Below are 16,595 nucleotides of genomic sequence, written 5' to 3' on the forward strand. Positions count from 1 at the left end.
TGACAGATTTTTACCTTGTCAGCTCGCGGATTCTGTTGCATTTTCTGATACATCTTTTTGAACGAACAGTTTAAAAATATACTTCTAATGCTTAATCACCTGCAGTGACTTCTACTACCAAAACAAGAGAGTTCCATCAGTCAATGGTATATTGTCTGAACTCATAGACCATTATATACCCACAACAACCTCTAATCACCAGGCCTTTTAATTTATATTTAACATTTATTTAACTAGGCAAGTCAGTTAAGAACAAATTCTTATTTACAATGATGGCCTAGGAACAGTGAGCTGCCTAGGAACTGCCTTGTTCAGGGGCAGAATGACAGATTTTTACTGTGGCAGCTCAGGAATTCAATCTAGAAACCTTTTGGTTACTGGCCCAATGCTCTAACCACTAGTCTACCTGCCGCCCCTGGCTGGGATCAGACCATCCACTCTCCAGCTGCTTATCAGTTTCTGACAGGTGGCATCACATTGAAGACTGATTGGCATCATACAGTCATTTTCTAACTGTAATAATAATTGCCATGTGGGCATTTAAGACAATGGTCATTTAAGGCCTATTATAGACAAGTAGTTTTAAGGGGGTCTTCTAAGAACTTGTCTGGTCAAATAAATGAATGAGTTAATGAATGAATAGAAACTAACTGTACTTTCTTAATGATTATTTTTTGTTTGTAAAATGCCACTTTACAGCAGTAACGTATTGTGAAGTGGCACCTTTCCACTCCACGCCGATTGGTGGCAGTGTATGCACGTGTCATGACCTATTTGGTGTTGTCACTAAGGAAGTGCGAAGCAGCCGGCGTTTGTATTTTAAACATGGCGCTGCCCGGGTCAGTACTCGTGCGACTCAGAGCGTTGTGTAACCTTGGGAAATCTTTGGATACAGGGAACACAATTGGACAAAATTACAATCGGGTCCGGTGGTACAAGACGAAAGCCAAGAGCTATCAGGACACTGCAGCGTCAGCGGGCCAGACAAGACGAGGTGAGTGAGAAATGCTGTTGAATTGAGTTGATTCTGGTGCCAGGTCCAAGCCGGAGCAAAGCACCTTGAGACATGCGTTCAGGAGTAATCGTCATTAAAAGCTAGCTAGCTAGGTAGCTTACTGACCGAAAGGTTGCTTACATTGTCATTAGCTAGTTATCTACATGTCTCTATTTCAAGTTGTATGACAATGATATCATGCTAAGTTATCAAGATAGCTAGCTGAGTAATTGACCTCCGTCTTTCATCATATCAGGTAGTGAGCTGCTGAAAGAGTTCCCTGAACCGAAGAACCTGCTGTTTACCACCATATCCCGGTCGCTTGGGGTGTCTGACCTCTCCCAACACATCCAGTACCACTGCACAGAGGATGGGGGTCTCAAGGTCAGAGAGACAAGGCACTAGATGGACTATTGCAACCACAGGAGGCTGGTGAGGGGAGGACGGCTCATAGTAATGGCTGGAATGGAGTGAATGGAACATGGAAATCCTGAGTGGCGCAGCGGTCTAAGGCACTGCGTCTCAGTGCTAAAGGCGTCACTACATACACCCTGGTTTGAATCCAGGCTGTATCACATCCAGCTGTGATTGGGAGTCCCATAGGGCAGCGCACAATTGGCCCAGTGTTGTCCGGGTTTGGCCTGTGTAGACCGTCATTGTAAATAAGAATTTGTTCTTAACTGACTTGCCCAGTTAAATAAAGGTTACATTTAAAAATATATATATTTTTAAGTGGTTGATGTGATTGATACCGTTCCAGCTGTTACCATGAGCCCGTCCTCCGCAATTAAGGTGCCACCAGCCACCTGTGATTGCAACACATCTTGTTTGACAGATGATGCCTCTTCCCAAACAAAGTCCGTTGTCTAAAAATTGTTTCACTGTTGCTATACGTGTCTGTTTTCAGAGAGCTACTGTCACACTCCTCTGGCCCAGCAAGATGGAGGTGGAGGGCTTTGCTCGCAAGAAGATTGATGCTGAACGATACGCTGCAGCTGCTGCCTGTCACAAGCTGAGGGTAAGAGAAAAGCCCTGCCCTTAAATAATTACAGCAGGACCTGTCTCACTTTGTACCAGGAATATTGTGCATTGCTTTCGTCAGTGTAGCCCACCCCATCTGTTCCTTCTGTCTTTTTTCACTTCTTTCTTTCCCTCTCATCTCTCCAGGAGATGGGTGTGCTGGGTCCAGACAATCAGGTGGCCAGGAGGAGTGTGGGACGAGGGCGAGGGCCACCACTGTCAGCCTTAGAGGACCTGGAGGAGTGTCGGTGGACAGATGTCCATGTGCCTAGACGAGACCTCCAGAATGGATCCTTGGAACCTCGCATACAATCAAGGTAATACCATCCTCCTGTTACTATGTATCCTACTCATTACCAATGTATTATGGCTTATACTTTGCTTATTTTGCAGGGGACCCGATTCACTTTTTAGTTGATCACATGGTTTATTGTGCTGCACATGTCAGTGTTTACAGGGCACCTGAAGAAAATTCTGAGCTCTCCCAGGCTCTTTCCATGTTCGTAAATCCTAAAGCTCTGCTGACCAGGGTCATCCAGGTGGCCACGTCCTCCAACAGATTCAGGGTCAGTAACTGTCTCTGTCTCCTATAGGTCCAACGTGCCATAATACAGCCTGTCATAACACTTGTTATAAGCTATCGTACAACCTGTCTAAAGCTCAGTCACTCATCTCTGAACTGTCATTCACTCTCCTGTTCTCCTCTACAGGAGCTGGTACAGTACAAGACGGTGGGCGGTAAGATGAAGAGATGTGAGCTGACCATGCGATGGCCAGAGGAGATTACGTTTGTGGCCTCGGGCCTTCGCAGAGTGGATGCAGAGAGGAGAGCTGCTGCACTGGCCTGTCTCAAACTGAAGGTGAGGACCACAGATGAAAGAGCACAGAGAATTACTCATGCATTTGTTTAAAATGTGTCTGTTAGATTCTGTTTTCACACATGCATTCCCACACCAGGGTTGTGTTCATTAAGGCATGGAAGGGAACATTTTATGTTAAGACATATTTTGCAAAGGAATACAAAAATGTGTGTTTTATTGCATCCATTTTGTTCCGTTTGGTGCTCAATGCTCAACTTTGTCTATACCCTCTCCAGGAAATGAAGCTGCTAGATGAGGACAACCAACCTCTGACCCATGCTATGTACCACAAGGAGGAGATGCGTGAGGCGGGGCAGAGAGACAGACAGCCCTGTCATCTGGACATACCTGAGTACTTGGAGCATAGCGCCAGAGAATACCTCACACAGGTTGGTTATCCTGCATCATCACCACTGGAAAATCAGGAAATCAATGCTAACGGCATTGGCCAGGAATTGACTTCATAGCCTCTGTGTTTGTGCTCATGTCTTGACTTGTCCAGTATCCAGTGGCGACAGAGATGCAGAAGCTGTGGGAGGAAGAGGAGGAGAGAAGCCAGCAGAGGCTGAACCAGCAGGACGAAGAGGAGGAAGAGGACCTCGTCACAGACGCCATCACAGGCAGGCCGTACCGGCCCCTCTCTAACCAGGAGGCCGAGCAGCTGAGCGCCGACCTACAGGAGGAGTGGGAGAGGGCAGAGCCTGGCCTGGGTGTGGAGCTCCCGGTCGACGCCCACCGGGAACGCGTTGTGTCAGCGGTGGAGTCCTCCAGGGTCATCGTGGTTGCTGGGGAGACGGGATGCGGCAAGACAACGCGTATCCCGCGCTTCCTGCTGGAGGGGCGTGTGCGGGGTGGGGAGGGGGCGGAGTGTAACATCTTGGTCACCCAGCCCCGGAGGATTAGCGCTGTGTCAGTGGCTCACCGTGTTGCCCACGAGATGGGCCCCGCCCTCAAGCGCTCTGTAGGGTATCAGGTGAGTTCCAGGGAGCATGCTGTTTATAATTAGATCAAATGCTGTTGTCACCACAATCACTCATCACCATCACTCATCACCATCACACTAACTAACCATTAGGGCCGGTACAAACCATTATTGCAATACTCGTTAGTATCCTGGCAAGGAAACAAAACATGATTTGGATTTAACCTCTTTAGGAAAATGGCCCTGATGTTGGAAACGCATCATTATGTTGTCATTCAGTCACATGTATTTATTTTCCAAGCTGTAGCACACAATATTTTACAGACAGCAAGATTTTAAAAGACCAAAGAGTTCGGTCTGCTTCGTGTTTATATTTTTGCCATGGACATTTTTTATTTTGCGATAATGGTATCGTCCAGGGCCTACTAACATTTGAGCTGTCACTCCCTCTACTGTAGGTCAACTTCTCTCGTTCATTGGACATTCCTGCTGTCACTCACTGTACCATGACCCCCCCTCCCCCTCTCTAGGTGCGTCTGGAGAGCCGTCCCCCGGAGCACAGCGGTGGGGCCCTTCTCTTCCTGACGGTGGGGGTGTTACTGAGGAAGCTGCAGGGTAACGCCTCCCTGAGGGGGGTTAGCCACGTGGTGGTGGACGAGGTCCACGAGAGGGACGTCAATACGGACCTGCTGCTGGCCCTGCTGCGACCCGCCCTAAGGGACAACCCCAACCTCCGCGTCGTGCTGATGAGTGCCACAGGGGATAACCAGAGGCTGGCCCAGTACTTCGGGGGCTGCCCCGTGGTCAGTGTTCCCGGGTTCATGCACCCTGTCAGGGATCGGTACCTGGAGGAGGTTCTTAGGGACATGGGGAGACCACCGCCACTCCCAACGAGGACAGACTTTCAGAGACGGGTGAGTAAGGTGCTAACTGCTGAGGGGTGGACGTTAGTAGTTTTTCAATCATTGACGGCGCTTGTACATTCCTGCCTGTTTTCTTACATATGTACACAACCGTTCAAAAGTTTGGGGTCACTTAGAAATGTCCTTGTTTTTTTTGTCCATTAAAATTGATCAGTGTAGACATTGTTAATGTCTAGAAGGCCAGCATCCCTAAGTCGCCTTTTCACTGTTGACGTTGAGACTGGTGTTTGCGGGTACTATTTAATGAAGCTGCCAGTTGAGGAGTTGCGGTGTCTGTTTCTCAAACTAGACACTAATGTACTTGTCCTCTTGCTCAGTTGTGCACTGGGGCCTCTCACTCCTCTTTCTATTCTGGTTAAAGCCAGTTTGTGCTGTTCTGTGAAGAGAGTAGTACACAGCGTTGTACAAGATCTTCAGTTTCTTGGCAATTTCTTGCATAGAATAGACTAAGGAGTTTCAGAAGGAAGTTCTTTGTCTATGGCCATTTTGAGCATGGAATCGAACCCACAAATGCTGACGCTCCAGATACTCAACTAATCTAAAGAAGGCCAGTTTTATTGCTTCTTTAATTAGCACAACACTTTTCAGCTGTGCTAACATAATTGCAAAAGGGTTTTCTAATGATCAATTAGCCTTTTAAAATGATAAACTTGGATTAGCGAACACAATGTGCCATTGGAACACAGGAGTGATGGTTGCTGATAATGGGTCTCTGTACGCCTATGTAGATATTCCATAAAAAATCTGCTGTTTCCAGCTACAATAGTAATTTACAACATTAACAATGTCTACACTGTATTTCTGATCAATTTGATATTTTAATGGACAAAAAATGTGCTTTTCTTTCAAAAACAAGGACATTTCTAAGTTACCCCAAACTTTTGAACGGTAGTATATATGTTTGTGTTCATAAACTGACTGTGTTTCTATGTTTTTTAGGAGAAGGATGATGCCACGCCAGACCTGGACTTAGTAGCTAATGTGATAGAGCACATCCACAGACAGGGAGAGCCAGGTAACCAACGGTTCAACACTCCCCTAGTTTTACTCTTTCTTCCCCTTGTCTCTCCATGTCTCTTAAGCTAAGGTCCGATCCGACTGATTTCTCTTACAGGTGCAGTGCTGTGTTTCCTACCAGGTTGGCAGGACATTAAGGCTGTCCAGAAGAGACTCGAGGAGAAACCAACCTTCCGGTCTGGCTCTCAAATGATCCTACCATGTAAGGACTGGTTTCTGTCCTGCTGCCCGTTCACAACATGCTACCTGTATTATTCCTGGTCAGATCACAATGTGACATAGTAAGGAAAGAATTCTGAACCTAATTAAAATGCAGTGCACAAGGAACGGTCTTATAATAAAGTCATGTCTCTCCTCCTCTGTCTGTCCAGTATACTCAAGTATGTCAGTGTTAGCAATTTATGTTATTCTTCAATAACACAAACTCCAAAGCAAATCAGGGGGAGAAAAATAGGTTTATTCAGAGAGGATCAAGATGTAATGCTGGGAGGTAGATGTTCAATCTCCCCTGTCCTCAGCTTTTCCCTACTGAACGAAGGAACAGGATGCCATTTAAAACCCCCCACCCTAGCCTGGGGGGTTGACCAATCAGAAGTCCTTGCAGTTCAACTTGGCCAATGGCCAAATAACAAGTATCCTGCCCCCGACTCAATGTAGAGGACATGGTACACGTAGCTCTGAGTTCAGGAGTGACATTTCAGAGATTTTAAACCGCTGTTGAACTGAGACCCAACTCCGATTTACAATTCCCTATTAACCATTAGTACTATATTTAGTTTAGTACTCTCGTCCTCACATCCTCTGAAACTCTGCGTTGTGTATTTATCTTCAAAATATTCTTATATCAGTGACCCCCTCTGTCTGTCCAGTACACTCAAGTATGTCGGTGGGTGACCAGCAGGCCGTGTTCCAGCGCCCCCCTGAGGGCCGGAGGAAGATCGTCCTGGCCACCAACATCGCTGAGACCTCTATCACCATCGACGACATCGTTCACGTAGTAAACGCGGGCTCTCAGAAGGAGCAGAACTACGACACACGGACCAAGGTAGGTGCGGGTCACTTATGTCACAGTGAATAGATAATAGAGCCATTAATGCAGAAACGGTATCTTAAAGCACCTCAATAGAGGACAATAGTGCTCTCCTAAAAAAATCCCTGTTCCCAATTTTTTTAAATTGTGTATGGAAAACATTCCTAGTACTGTCAGGAGCCGCCAAGCTAGTGTTCGCAAATCCAACTGGTGATTGACTACAATATACTAGTGTGGTGTTGCAAACCTCTGTCTTGCTGGTCCCCAGGTGTCATGTCTAGACACAGTCTGGATCTCGCGCTCCAACGTCACTCAGCGTAGAGGGAGGGCGGGGCGATGCCAGCCCGGACATGCCTACCACCTGTTCCCACGGCAACGTCTGGAATCAATGACGACCTTCCCTGTGCCTGAGATCCTACGCACCCCTCTGGAGAGCCTGGTGGTACAGGCCAAGATCCACAGCCCCCACTGCAAGGTGAAGGGATTTGACAGAGGAACGATGTAGGGGTGTAAGGGCCAGTCAGTGTAATTGTGAGGTCTCTGCATGTAGTCACATATTCATGTCTCTCCAGGCAGTGGATTTTCTATCGCAGGTGTTGGACAGCCCAGAGCGAGAGGCTGTGACCGATGCTGTTCGCAACCTGCAAGAGATTGGTGAGACTCTCTAATGAGCTGTCTTCACATGATGAAAAACATTTGCATCCAGACTTTCAGTTGGGATTTAGCAAATCATTCAATAGGCGAAGTATTAGTGTGTGTTTTTACTGGTGTTTTGTTCTTAGTACTCCTCTCCCCTCCCTCTCCCTAGGTGTTCTGGACAAGACCGAGGCCCTGACTCCCCTGGGGGAGAGAGTAGCCTGTCTGTCCTGTGACCCGCGCCTGGGGAAGGTGCTGGTGCTTGCTGCTCTGTTCCGCTGTGTCCTGCCCCTGCTGTCAGTCACAGCCTGTCTCACCAGAGACCCTTTCCACAACAGCATGCAGAACAGAGCCCTGGTCTCTAAGGTCAGACACTGACTCAGTCCACGTCCACCTAAACATTTACCTGTTATTTATGATCTAACTCAGTCTTTTATTTTGAATTACACTACTTGATTGATTTCTGTCACATTTGATCTAAATCTTTTCTTCCCCTCCGTCTCTCTTTCTACTTCCTTCCCTCCAGGCTAAGGAAGACCTGGGAGGTTCAAGCTACAGTGATTACCTGGTGTTCAGTCGAGCCGTGTTGGGCTGGAGGAGTGTTCAGCAAGAGGGGGACAGAGAGACCAGACAGGACTACTTGAACAGATACACACTGTCTGGAGCCGGCCTGCGCTTCATCAATGGTGAGAGAGACAGAGACATTGGGTAAACTCCTGGCTGTAGGGTTTTTCCTTACCTTGTGACCTGACCAGGTAAAACTCGGTGCCCTCGTCATTGGTTCAGTCAGTTATCGGGCTGACCCAGGTTGTTGAGTGTCTCCCATAGATATTCATATTCCATATATTTTCATACGTTTATATTAATCAATGATGTCTTGTGTGTTCCAGGTCTGACCTCCCAGTTCAGTGAGAACCTCCTTGAGGCTGGGCTGGTGGAGCGTTCAGCTGACTGCCAGAGATCCTCCTCCCTCTACAACCAACACAGCCACCAGGACGAGCTGGTCAAGGCTGTGCTGCTGGCCGGACTCTACCCCAACCTCATACAGGTACACATCTAAAACAGAGGAATGCCTGTCTGCGGGTTCCTATAGTTTAAGCTATGCACTCAGCATCCTGACTCACTTGTTATGTTTCTGTGCCTCAGGTGAAAAGGGGAGCAGTGACCAAAGGTCGCTTCCGCCCCAACAGCCTGTCCTTCCGTACGCAGAGTGGCCCAGTGCTCATACACCGCTCCTCCGTCAACAGGTGTGTGTGTGTGTGTGTTAAGTGCTGCATGGTTAATCTGACGTCTGCATTGGCCGTGCAACATTTACGGTGTTGCGACCTCTGCAGAAAGGGCATTCATACTTCTTGCGCTTCGTGGAACAGAGCTGTTGTCAAGGAAGTGAGTTTGTGTTTATACAGGACCGCCCGCCCTCACCTACCGTCAACCAAACATGTTAATGTGGCGCATTGTTACAAAATTTGAGTGGCACACAGCGATGCAGTATGGAGCTCAATTTGGCCTCTGCATGACTCCGGAGGCTCCGCAATTGCATCACACCCTCCATATGGCGTCTCCTACCACATTTTCGGATCAAGCATAAATTGGCTCTTAGTGTGTGTGTGTATGTGTTACGATGTGATTGATCTGTGTTTGGGCACGTACACTACATGGCCAAAAGTATGTGGACACCTACTCGTCGCACATATCATTCTAAAATCATGGGTATTAATATGGAGTTGGTCCCCCCCTTTGCTGCAATAACAGCCTCCACTCTTCTGGGAAGGCTTTCCACTAGATGTTAGAACATTTCTGCGGGGATTTGCTTCCATTCAGCCTCAAGACCATTAGTGAGGTCAGCACTGATGTTTTGTGATTAGGCCTGGCTCGCAGTCGGTGTTCCAATTCATCCCAAAAGGTGTTCATTGGGGTTGAGGTCAGGGCTCTGTGCAGGCCAGTTAAGTTCTTCCACACCAATCTCGAATAATCATTTCTGTATGGGGGCTCGCTTTGTGCACAGGGGCATTGTCATGCTAAAACAGGAAAGGGTCTTCCCCAAACTGTTGCCACAAAGTTGGATTCACAGAATCGCCTAGCATGTCATTGTATGCTGTAGCGTTAAGATTTCCCTTCACTGGAATTAAGGGGCCTAGCCCGAACCATGAAAACAGCGCCAGACCATTATTCCTCCACCAAACTTTACAGTTGGCACTATGCATTCGGGTAGGTAGTGTTCTCCTGGCATCCACCAAACCCAGAGTCGTCCGTCGGCCTGCCAGATGCTGAAGCGTGATTCATTACTCCAGAGAACGCGTGTCTAATGGTGGCAAGCTTTACACCACTCCAGCCGACGCTTGGCATTGCTCATAGTGATCTTAGCTTTGTGTGCGGCTGTTCGGCCATGGAAACCCATTTCATGAAGCTCCCAACGAACAGTTATTGTGCTGACGTTGCTTCCAGGGGCAGCCTGGAACTCGGTAGTGAGTGTTGCAACCGAGGACAGACCATTTTTATGCGCTTCAGCACTCGGCAGTCTGGTTCTGTTAGCTTGTGTGGCCTACCACATTGCGGCTGCTCCTAGACATTTCCACTTCACAATAACAGCAGTTACAGTTGAACGTGGCTGATCTAGTAGGGCAGACATTTGACAAACGGACTTGTTGTAAAGGTGCCATCCTATCACAGTGCCAATGCCATTCTACTGCCGATTGCATGGCTGTGTGCTCGATTTTTATACACCTGTCAGCAATGGGTGTGGCTGAAATAGCCGAATCCACAAATTTGAAGGGTGTCCAGTCCACATACTTTGTGTATGTATAGTGTGTGTTCTCATATATTCGCCTATATTTTATGGTGTGTGTGTGTGTGTGTGTGTGTGTGTGTGTTTGCTTATTAACAACCCATTATTGTCTTCTTCCAGGGGAGAGGAGCAGTTCCCCAGTCGCTGGCTGACCTTCTTCAGTGCGATCAAGTCCAACGGTAACGTCTTCATCAGAGACTCCTCAGCAGCCCACCCCCTCGCCCTACTGCTGCTCACCGACTGTGACATCACTGAGAGAGGTATAATTCAGTACCACTTTATGAATCCCAGAGTGGCATTAAACTGTTGGTACTGTAGAGATATCACCATTCACCAACTATTGCACGTAGACTTGCGCTGACGCTACAGATATGTCATTGAGGGCCTCACTAGCGTTATCGATACCAATGACTATTGAGTGGAATTGTTATAAAGGATTCTAGAAGCCAGTCAAATAGTGGAAAAGGGATGTTTCCTCTCTTTAACGTTCTCCTGCCTCTCTCAGTGAATGGTGACCGTGTGGAGGTGGCGTTCCCGGGGCGGTCGCTGGTACGCTGTGAGCTGTCTGTCCAGACATGGGAGATGCTGTGGGAGCTACGCTCCTCCATCCAGACCATGCTGTACCGCAACCTCCGCCCACACAGCTCAGCCAATTACATCACACAGGACGGCAAGCTCATCTCGCTATTGGTGGAGCTGCTGAACAATACTGAGTCCAATACAGACCCCCAGCCAAACGGTGGCCACAGTGACTCTGAGGTAGACTGATTAACTCGCATTGGAATAAAGGAATGTCAAAGCACTGTGGAGTACTGCTTTGTGACCTGAAAAAACTCTGGCTGTAGCAAGAGTCCATAGATTTTTCTGGTCAGGAAAAAAGTACCAAAGCAAAATGCTCAGGGCACGGTCTGCTGACAAATCTAAGAAGACATGTAATATCGGTTAACTGTACAATACTATCCATAGTTCACTACCCATTCTAAATGTCCTCTATCACGTCGCCTGAGATATGAGAAAATGTTTGGAAATATAGATGAATGGGAACACTGAGTTTACAATGGAGTTCAGAAAAATACATCATGGCCTGAAGGTTTGACTCTTAAACTATATTTCAAGAGCCCCATTTAAATAGGAGTGAACTCATGGTACAGTAAATGGGTCACTGTAAATACTACTGTGGTTGCTCTCTATGATATGGGAAGAAATCCATTTGACTAGATTATGGACTCAAGTATATTTGCTTTTTGAAAAGCAGAAGTTGAATGAATCTGACTGTTAATGAGTGTCTAGTGACCTGTGCACTACAGCGAGACGGTGTCAAGATGACAAAATAATGATTGCATAATTGTTTTCACGTGAATGTGTTGTTAACCATTTATTTTATTTAAATATGGTCTGTTGAAAGATAAATATGTTAAACAATGTTACTGGTTGCAATTTTCTTCTCTGTACTGTGATTGTCTGAAGTTAAATGTATTATTCATCATTGGGCTGTAAGGTTAAGCCAGTTTTCAGGAGAATTCCTTGAGGAAGTGCAGGTGGAAGTTCTTCAGGCGTTTCAGTACCTCTTCCATGGTCTCCACTGGGGTCATGACACACAGTCGGCAGAGAGAGACGAGAACAAATCAGTGGGGAAGTATAACCATTTAAATAGAATGATGAGGCTAATGCTATGCTGCCCTGTTCATTTGCATAGGATGAGTACTGGATATGGAGTGTGACGTTTTATGGTGACATTTCTATGTCCAGAAGCTGTTACCAGAGAGACAGAGAGAGGATTGTACCTGATGTGGTGGGTGCCTTCCTTCTGTCCATACTCACACCCCGGTCGCACACCCACTCCTGCCTCCTCTATTAACCGTTTACAGTACCACTGGTCAGGCTGCATCCCCACCACCTGCAATGGAAAACAGAAAGCTCATATAAAAGATCTAATCTTTAACTCCAGAGTATTTAGAATTAATCAGATGTTGAATCACATTCACTTTTTGGAGGAAAAACATGTCTCTTGAAATGCCCATATAACAGAACAGTAGTCATTCTAGTGCTCTACCTGACCATACAGTGTACTATTTGCCCCATGACTAACCGTGGCCTTCTCAATGGCTGCTTGGGGTAGATGCAGCCGGGGGAATATGAAAGATCCTCCCATCATCGGCTAACAGCTGATCCCTGGGATATTGTTCAGAACCTCTGGGACCCAGTTCATGTTATGGACCAGCATGGCCTGGATAGACTGGGTCTCCTGGTGGAGATGGGAGAGAAGATGGAAAAGAAGGACAGGGGGAGAGCATATTCTATGGGACACTGAGGTGCCGTTGTGAATAAGGAAAGGAATAAAGTTGTTTGATTTTGATGAACTATTTCTTATTTTAGAGACATCAATGATTGCAGAGGACTATCATTAAACTACGTAGCCCACACCTGGGCAGGGAGAAGAGACATACAGAGTAGTGGTCAAACACTGGCCTGCTGGTTTCAGTACAGGCTTTTACACCATAGGAAGCCTGAAGTGGGTCTCTTAGGGAACTGCCAGCTATTTTATTTACTTTTGTCACTATTGAGTTTGTGTTGGCAGCTCATACATTGTCTAAGATGGCACTAATCCATGTTTGCTCTAACGCTCATGCTGAAGGAATTTGACCATTCTAAAGAAGTAGTAGGCTAGTAGCTAATGACTTAATTAGTAGCTAATGGTGTAATACGATCCAGATCATTGTAGAGTACAGTAGGCTATAGTATGTATGTATTGAAGACCACTCCTCTGTTGATGCGACTAATTGCTCTTATTGGGCCATGCCCCACCCCTTCCCACTACAGCTGTTCTCACTCCCAAATCACCACTCCTCAGGCTTTTTTTCACTCCTAACCTTACCATTTAACCCCCTCCCCTTCTGAAAACAGCAAATCATTTCATGGTGATGCCAGGGGGTGGTATATTCTGTTTTCCTTCCCTTTGTGCATGAAATAATCAACCACCACAACCCTACCTAACGGCCTTACAAGCCAATAAAATCCTCACCCCTCTGCTGTGTGTGTGAAATAAATCAGATAATTGAATCCTTCCTCATCTCATTCATCCAGTAGCATTCTAATAGATGCGTCATGGTAGCATTCCGAACTTTAGACCAGTCAATTACAAAACCTCCTAATACAGTCCACCTTCAGTTGAATGCATGAATCCGTTAGTCTATTGCCTTAGAAGACAGATAGTGCTGCTGTACAGTACTCACTCTCCCATGAAGCCTTTGGATGCTGAGTGGAAAGAGGCCAGCTCCACTGTGAGAGAGAGGCCCCATCTCAGACAGAACCTTCTTATAGGAGACAAACTCACCCTCCCTGAACATACTTTCCTGATACACCTGTGGATCGAATGAAACAGCGAGGGGTGCATGGAAGACAGAACAACAACTCACTACATAGTCAATATAGAGAGAAGTGAAATATTTGTGATTGAAAATAAGCGATTTGCCAGGAGAAAGTACAGACAGGAAGTTACCTCATCAGCCATGAGGAAGAGCCTCTCCTCAGCAGTGAATCGGATCACCTCTTCAATACACTTCCTGCTCTGAACATGACCTAGCAACAACAAAACAAATGAGACTATCCATAAATACTGCTGGGGTAACTTGGCCTGCAAAAAGGTTTACTTTACATTCTTCATAGGGACAAATAGTGGGGTACTACTGTATCGACCATCATGGAACCGGAAACTCATTACCTGTAGGATTCCCCGGGTTGATGACATACAGGGCAACAGGGTTGCAGACACCCTTAGAGGCCTGTAGTGCTCTGCGTAGCTCCTCCACCTCCATTGCCCAACCCTGCTCCTCATCTAGGTAGTAGGGAACAACGGCTGCACCGAGCCTTTGCAACATCATTTTAAAGTAAGAATAGGCGGGCACAGCGGTCAGCACACCTGTCGGGAGTGAGGCCTGATTGTGGACCAGCATCTTCAGAACCAGGTAAAGAGAAAAAACTGAAAATAGAGAGTGAAAGATGAATGAGAGACACGATGAAGATGATTATTATTATGACCATGGTTATGATGATGGGGATGGTGAAGATGATTCTCACCATTAAAGACCTCTGGGAGCCAGATGTCATGAAGATATTCTCGGGGGACGATGGTACACCACCATCTTGTCGAGAGATGAAGTTGGACACACTGCACTGTATATAAGAGATACCACCAGAGAGTGTGTATGAGCCTGATAAGATTGAGAAGAAGAAAAAAAGAGATACATATCAAATATAAACACAGGTGAACACACATCACATGCACACTGAACAAAAATATAAATGCAACATGTAAAGTGTTGGTCCCATGTTTCATGAGCTGAAATAAAAGATCCCAGAAAATGTCCATATGCACAAATAGCTTATTTCAAATGCACAAATTTGTTTATATCCCTGTTAGTGAGCATTTCTCCTTTGCCAAGATGATCCATCCATCTGACAGGTGTGGCATATCAAGAAGCTGATTAAACAGCATGTTCATTACACAGATGCACCTTGTGCTGGGGACAATTAAAAGGCCACTCTAAAATGCCTCAGATGTCTCAATCTTTGAGGTAGCGTTCAATTGGCATGCTGACTACAGGAATGCCCACCAGAGCCGTTGCCAGAGAATTGAATGTTAATTTCTCTACCATAAGCCGCTTTCAATGTCGTTGTAAATAATTTGGCAGTAAGTCCAACCAGCCTCACAACCACAGACCAGGTGTAATCACACCAGCACAGGACCTCCACATCCGGCTTCTTCACCTGCGGGATCGTCTGAGACCAGCCACCCAGACAGCTGATAAAAATATGGGTTTGCACAACCGAATAATTTCTGCACAAACTGTCAGAAACTGTCTCAGGGAAGCTCATCTGCGTTCTTGTCGTCCTCACCAGGGTTTGACCTGACTGCAGTTCGCCGTCGTAACCGACTTCAGTGGGCAAACGCTCACCTTCAATGGCCACTGGAACGCTGGAGAAGTGTGCTCTTCACGGATGATTCCCGGTTTCAACTGTACCGGGCAGATGGCAGACAGCGTGTATGGCGGAGTGTGAGCGAGCGATTTGCTAATGTCAGCGTGGTGAACAGTGTGCCCCATGGGGCCGGTGGGGTTATGATATGGGCAGGCATAAGCTATGGACAATGAATACAATAGCATTTTATCTATGGCAATTTTAATGCACAGAGATACTGTGACGAGAACCTGAGGCCCATTGTCGTGCCTTAGCTTGTTCCAGTTCCAGTACAGATGCATATCTGTATTCCCAGTCATGTGAAATCCATAGATTAGATTATTTCAATATCAACTGTAACTCTGTAAAATCTTTGAAATTGTTACATGCTGTGTTTTATATTTTTATTTATATTTTTGTACATTGACAGTCATGATGATCGGCCACCTTAGTACATTAAATTTTTTTTAACACTTTCAAACTGTAGACATACTGTAATGTATTTCCATAGGCCCAATTGCAGTCCTCCTTACCTACACTCCCCCCATCACATGCGCTCAGTAGGCTTTGGGCCCTCTGTTTAACGTCCACTGGCAGTTTATTACTTTGGACCAGCTCACACACACACACACACACACACACACACACACACACACACACACACACACACACACACACACACACACACACACACACACACACACACACACACACACACACACACACAGTAAAGAGAAAGAGTTAACAAATACAACTTAGATTTATTTTTTATTTAACCTTTATTTTACTAAGCAAGTCAGTTAAGAACAAATTCTTATTTACAATGACGGCCTACACTGGCCAAACCTGTGCGCCGCCCTATGGTACTCCCAATCACGGCCGGTTGTGATACAGCCTGGATTCAAACCAGGGTGTCTGTAGTGACGCCTCTTGCACTGAGATGCAGTGCCTTATACCGCTGTGCTACTCGAGAGCAAACAGGCAGGATTAACAGGCGGCACTCAGACAGAAACAAAGGTTAGAATGACATTACCTGTCGGACGAAGGTCAAGGGTTTGACCCCTCCGCTGTGTGAGTTTCCCCAAATGACATCTATCACATCCATATAGGGCTTCCTCACTCCCTGTCAGAAACAGATTACATACTGTAGTGTAAGTCAATGGATATTCATTAGTATACTATATTGGGTTTCACATGAATATGCACTTCATTGCATTGCCAAGTGAACATGTATCTAGTCGTTCGATGTTTGAAATAATATAACATGATGCATGTGACTTCAGTATTAAGGTCGCTAACATCAGGTCAGCTCTGTGGCTGAACTATTAGATCTTACCTGTGTGACTTCTGTTCTGATCTGGGTTGCTCGTCTCACCAAGGGCTCCAGCTCTGTCTGTTTGATGCTCCTCACCTTGGGGCAGATCTATCTCAGGCAGAGGAGAGACAATCCTC

The 16,595-nt window shown here is 46.3% G+C and overlaps 2 protein-coding genes across 3 annotated transcripts; one reads left to right on the top strand and one right to left on the bottom strand.

Moving 5' to 3' along the window:
- Positions 1 to 804: 804 nt before the first annotated feature.
- dhx30 (DEAH (Asp-Glu-Ala-His) box helicase 30) lies at positions 805 to 11,614 on the top strand. 2 transcript variants are annotated; one of them, XM_029705137.1, is made up of 20 exons: positions 805 to 994; positions 1,251 to 1,378; positions 1,902 to 2,012; positions 2,162 to 2,331; positions 2,463 to 2,580; positions 2,725 to 2,874; positions 3,111 to 3,263; positions 3,377 to 3,847; positions 4,327 to 4,710; positions 5,659 to 5,734; positions 5,834 to 5,938; positions 6,606 to 6,781; positions 7,035 to 7,241; positions 7,339 to 7,420; positions 7,575 to 7,768; positions 7,929 to 8,088; positions 8,293 to 8,450; positions 8,549 to 8,649; positions 10,308 to 10,447; positions 10,693 to 11,614. In XM_029705137.1, the coding sequence occupies exons 1-20, from the start codon at positions 826 to 828 to the stop codon at positions 10,953 to 10,955; spliced, it is 3,516 nt and encodes a 1,171-aa protein (XP_029560997.1). In that variant the 5' UTR covers positions 805 to 825; the 3' UTR covers positions 10,956 to 11,614. The 2 variants fall into 2 exon arrangements, with proteins under 2 accessions (XP_029560997.1, XP_029560998.1); XM_029705138.1 differs by having other exon boundaries at positions 2,472 to 2,580.
- LOC115157153 (alanine aminotransferase 2) lies at positions 11,536 to 15,815 on the bottom strand. Its single transcript, XM_029705150.1, has 8 exons — positions 15,677 to 15,815; positions 14,265 to 14,398; positions 13,909 to 14,166; positions 13,687 to 13,766; positions 13,421 to 13,549; positions 12,277 to 12,432; positions 11,972 to 12,084; positions 11,536 to 11,769 (listed from the first exon to the last, which is right to left on the bottom strand). Exons 3-6 carry the CDS (start codon positions 14,138 to 14,140, stop codon positions 12,346 to 12,348), a joined length of 528 nt encoding a protein of 175 aa, XP_029561010.1. The 5' UTR covers positions 14,141 to 14,166; positions 14,265 to 14,398; positions 15,677 to 15,815; the 3' UTR covers positions 11,536 to 11,769; positions 11,972 to 12,084; positions 12,277 to 12,345.
- Positions 15,816 to 16,595: the final 780 nt, after the last annotated feature.

The sequence above is a fragment of the Salmo trutta genome, chromosome 21 (genome assembly GCF_901001165.1).
Source record: "Salmo trutta chromosome 21, fSalTru1.1, whole genome shotgun sequence".
NCBI classification, from domain to species: domain Eukaryota; kingdom Metazoa; phylum Chordata; class Actinopteri; order Salmoniformes; family Salmonidae; genus Salmo; species Salmo trutta.

What these genes read in the sequence shown, in the direction of transcription:
- LOC115157153 (XM_029705150.1), bottom strand. Translation starts at nt 14,140, where the DNA reads ATGCTGGTCCACAATCAGGCCTCACTCCCGACAGGTGTGCTGACCGCT. An exon ending in CAACCCGGGGAATCCTACAG is followed by an intron (nt 13,767 to 13,908) that starts GTAATGAGTTTC and finishes TGTTGTTGCTAG; the next exon opens with GTCATGTTCAGAGCAGGAAG. An exon ending in TCTTCCTCATGGCTGATGAG is followed by an intron (nt 13,550 to 13,686) that starts GTAACTTCCTGT and finishes TTCGATCCACAG; the next exon opens with GTGTATCAGGAAAGTATGTT.
- dhx30 (XM_029705137.1), top strand. Translation starts at nt 826, where the DNA reads ATGGCGCTGCCCGGGTCAGTACTCGTGCGACTCAGAGCGTTGTGTAAC. An exon ending in GAACCTCGCATACAATCAAG is followed by an intron (nt 2,332 to 2,462) that starts GTAATACCATCC and finishes TGCACATGTCAG; the next exon opens with TGTTTACAGGGCACCTGAAG. An exon ending in CACCGCTCCTCCGTCAACAG is followed by an intron (nt 8,650 to 10,307) that starts GTGTGTGTGTGT and finishes GTCTTCTTCCAG; the next exon opens with GGGAGAGGAGCAGTTCCCCA.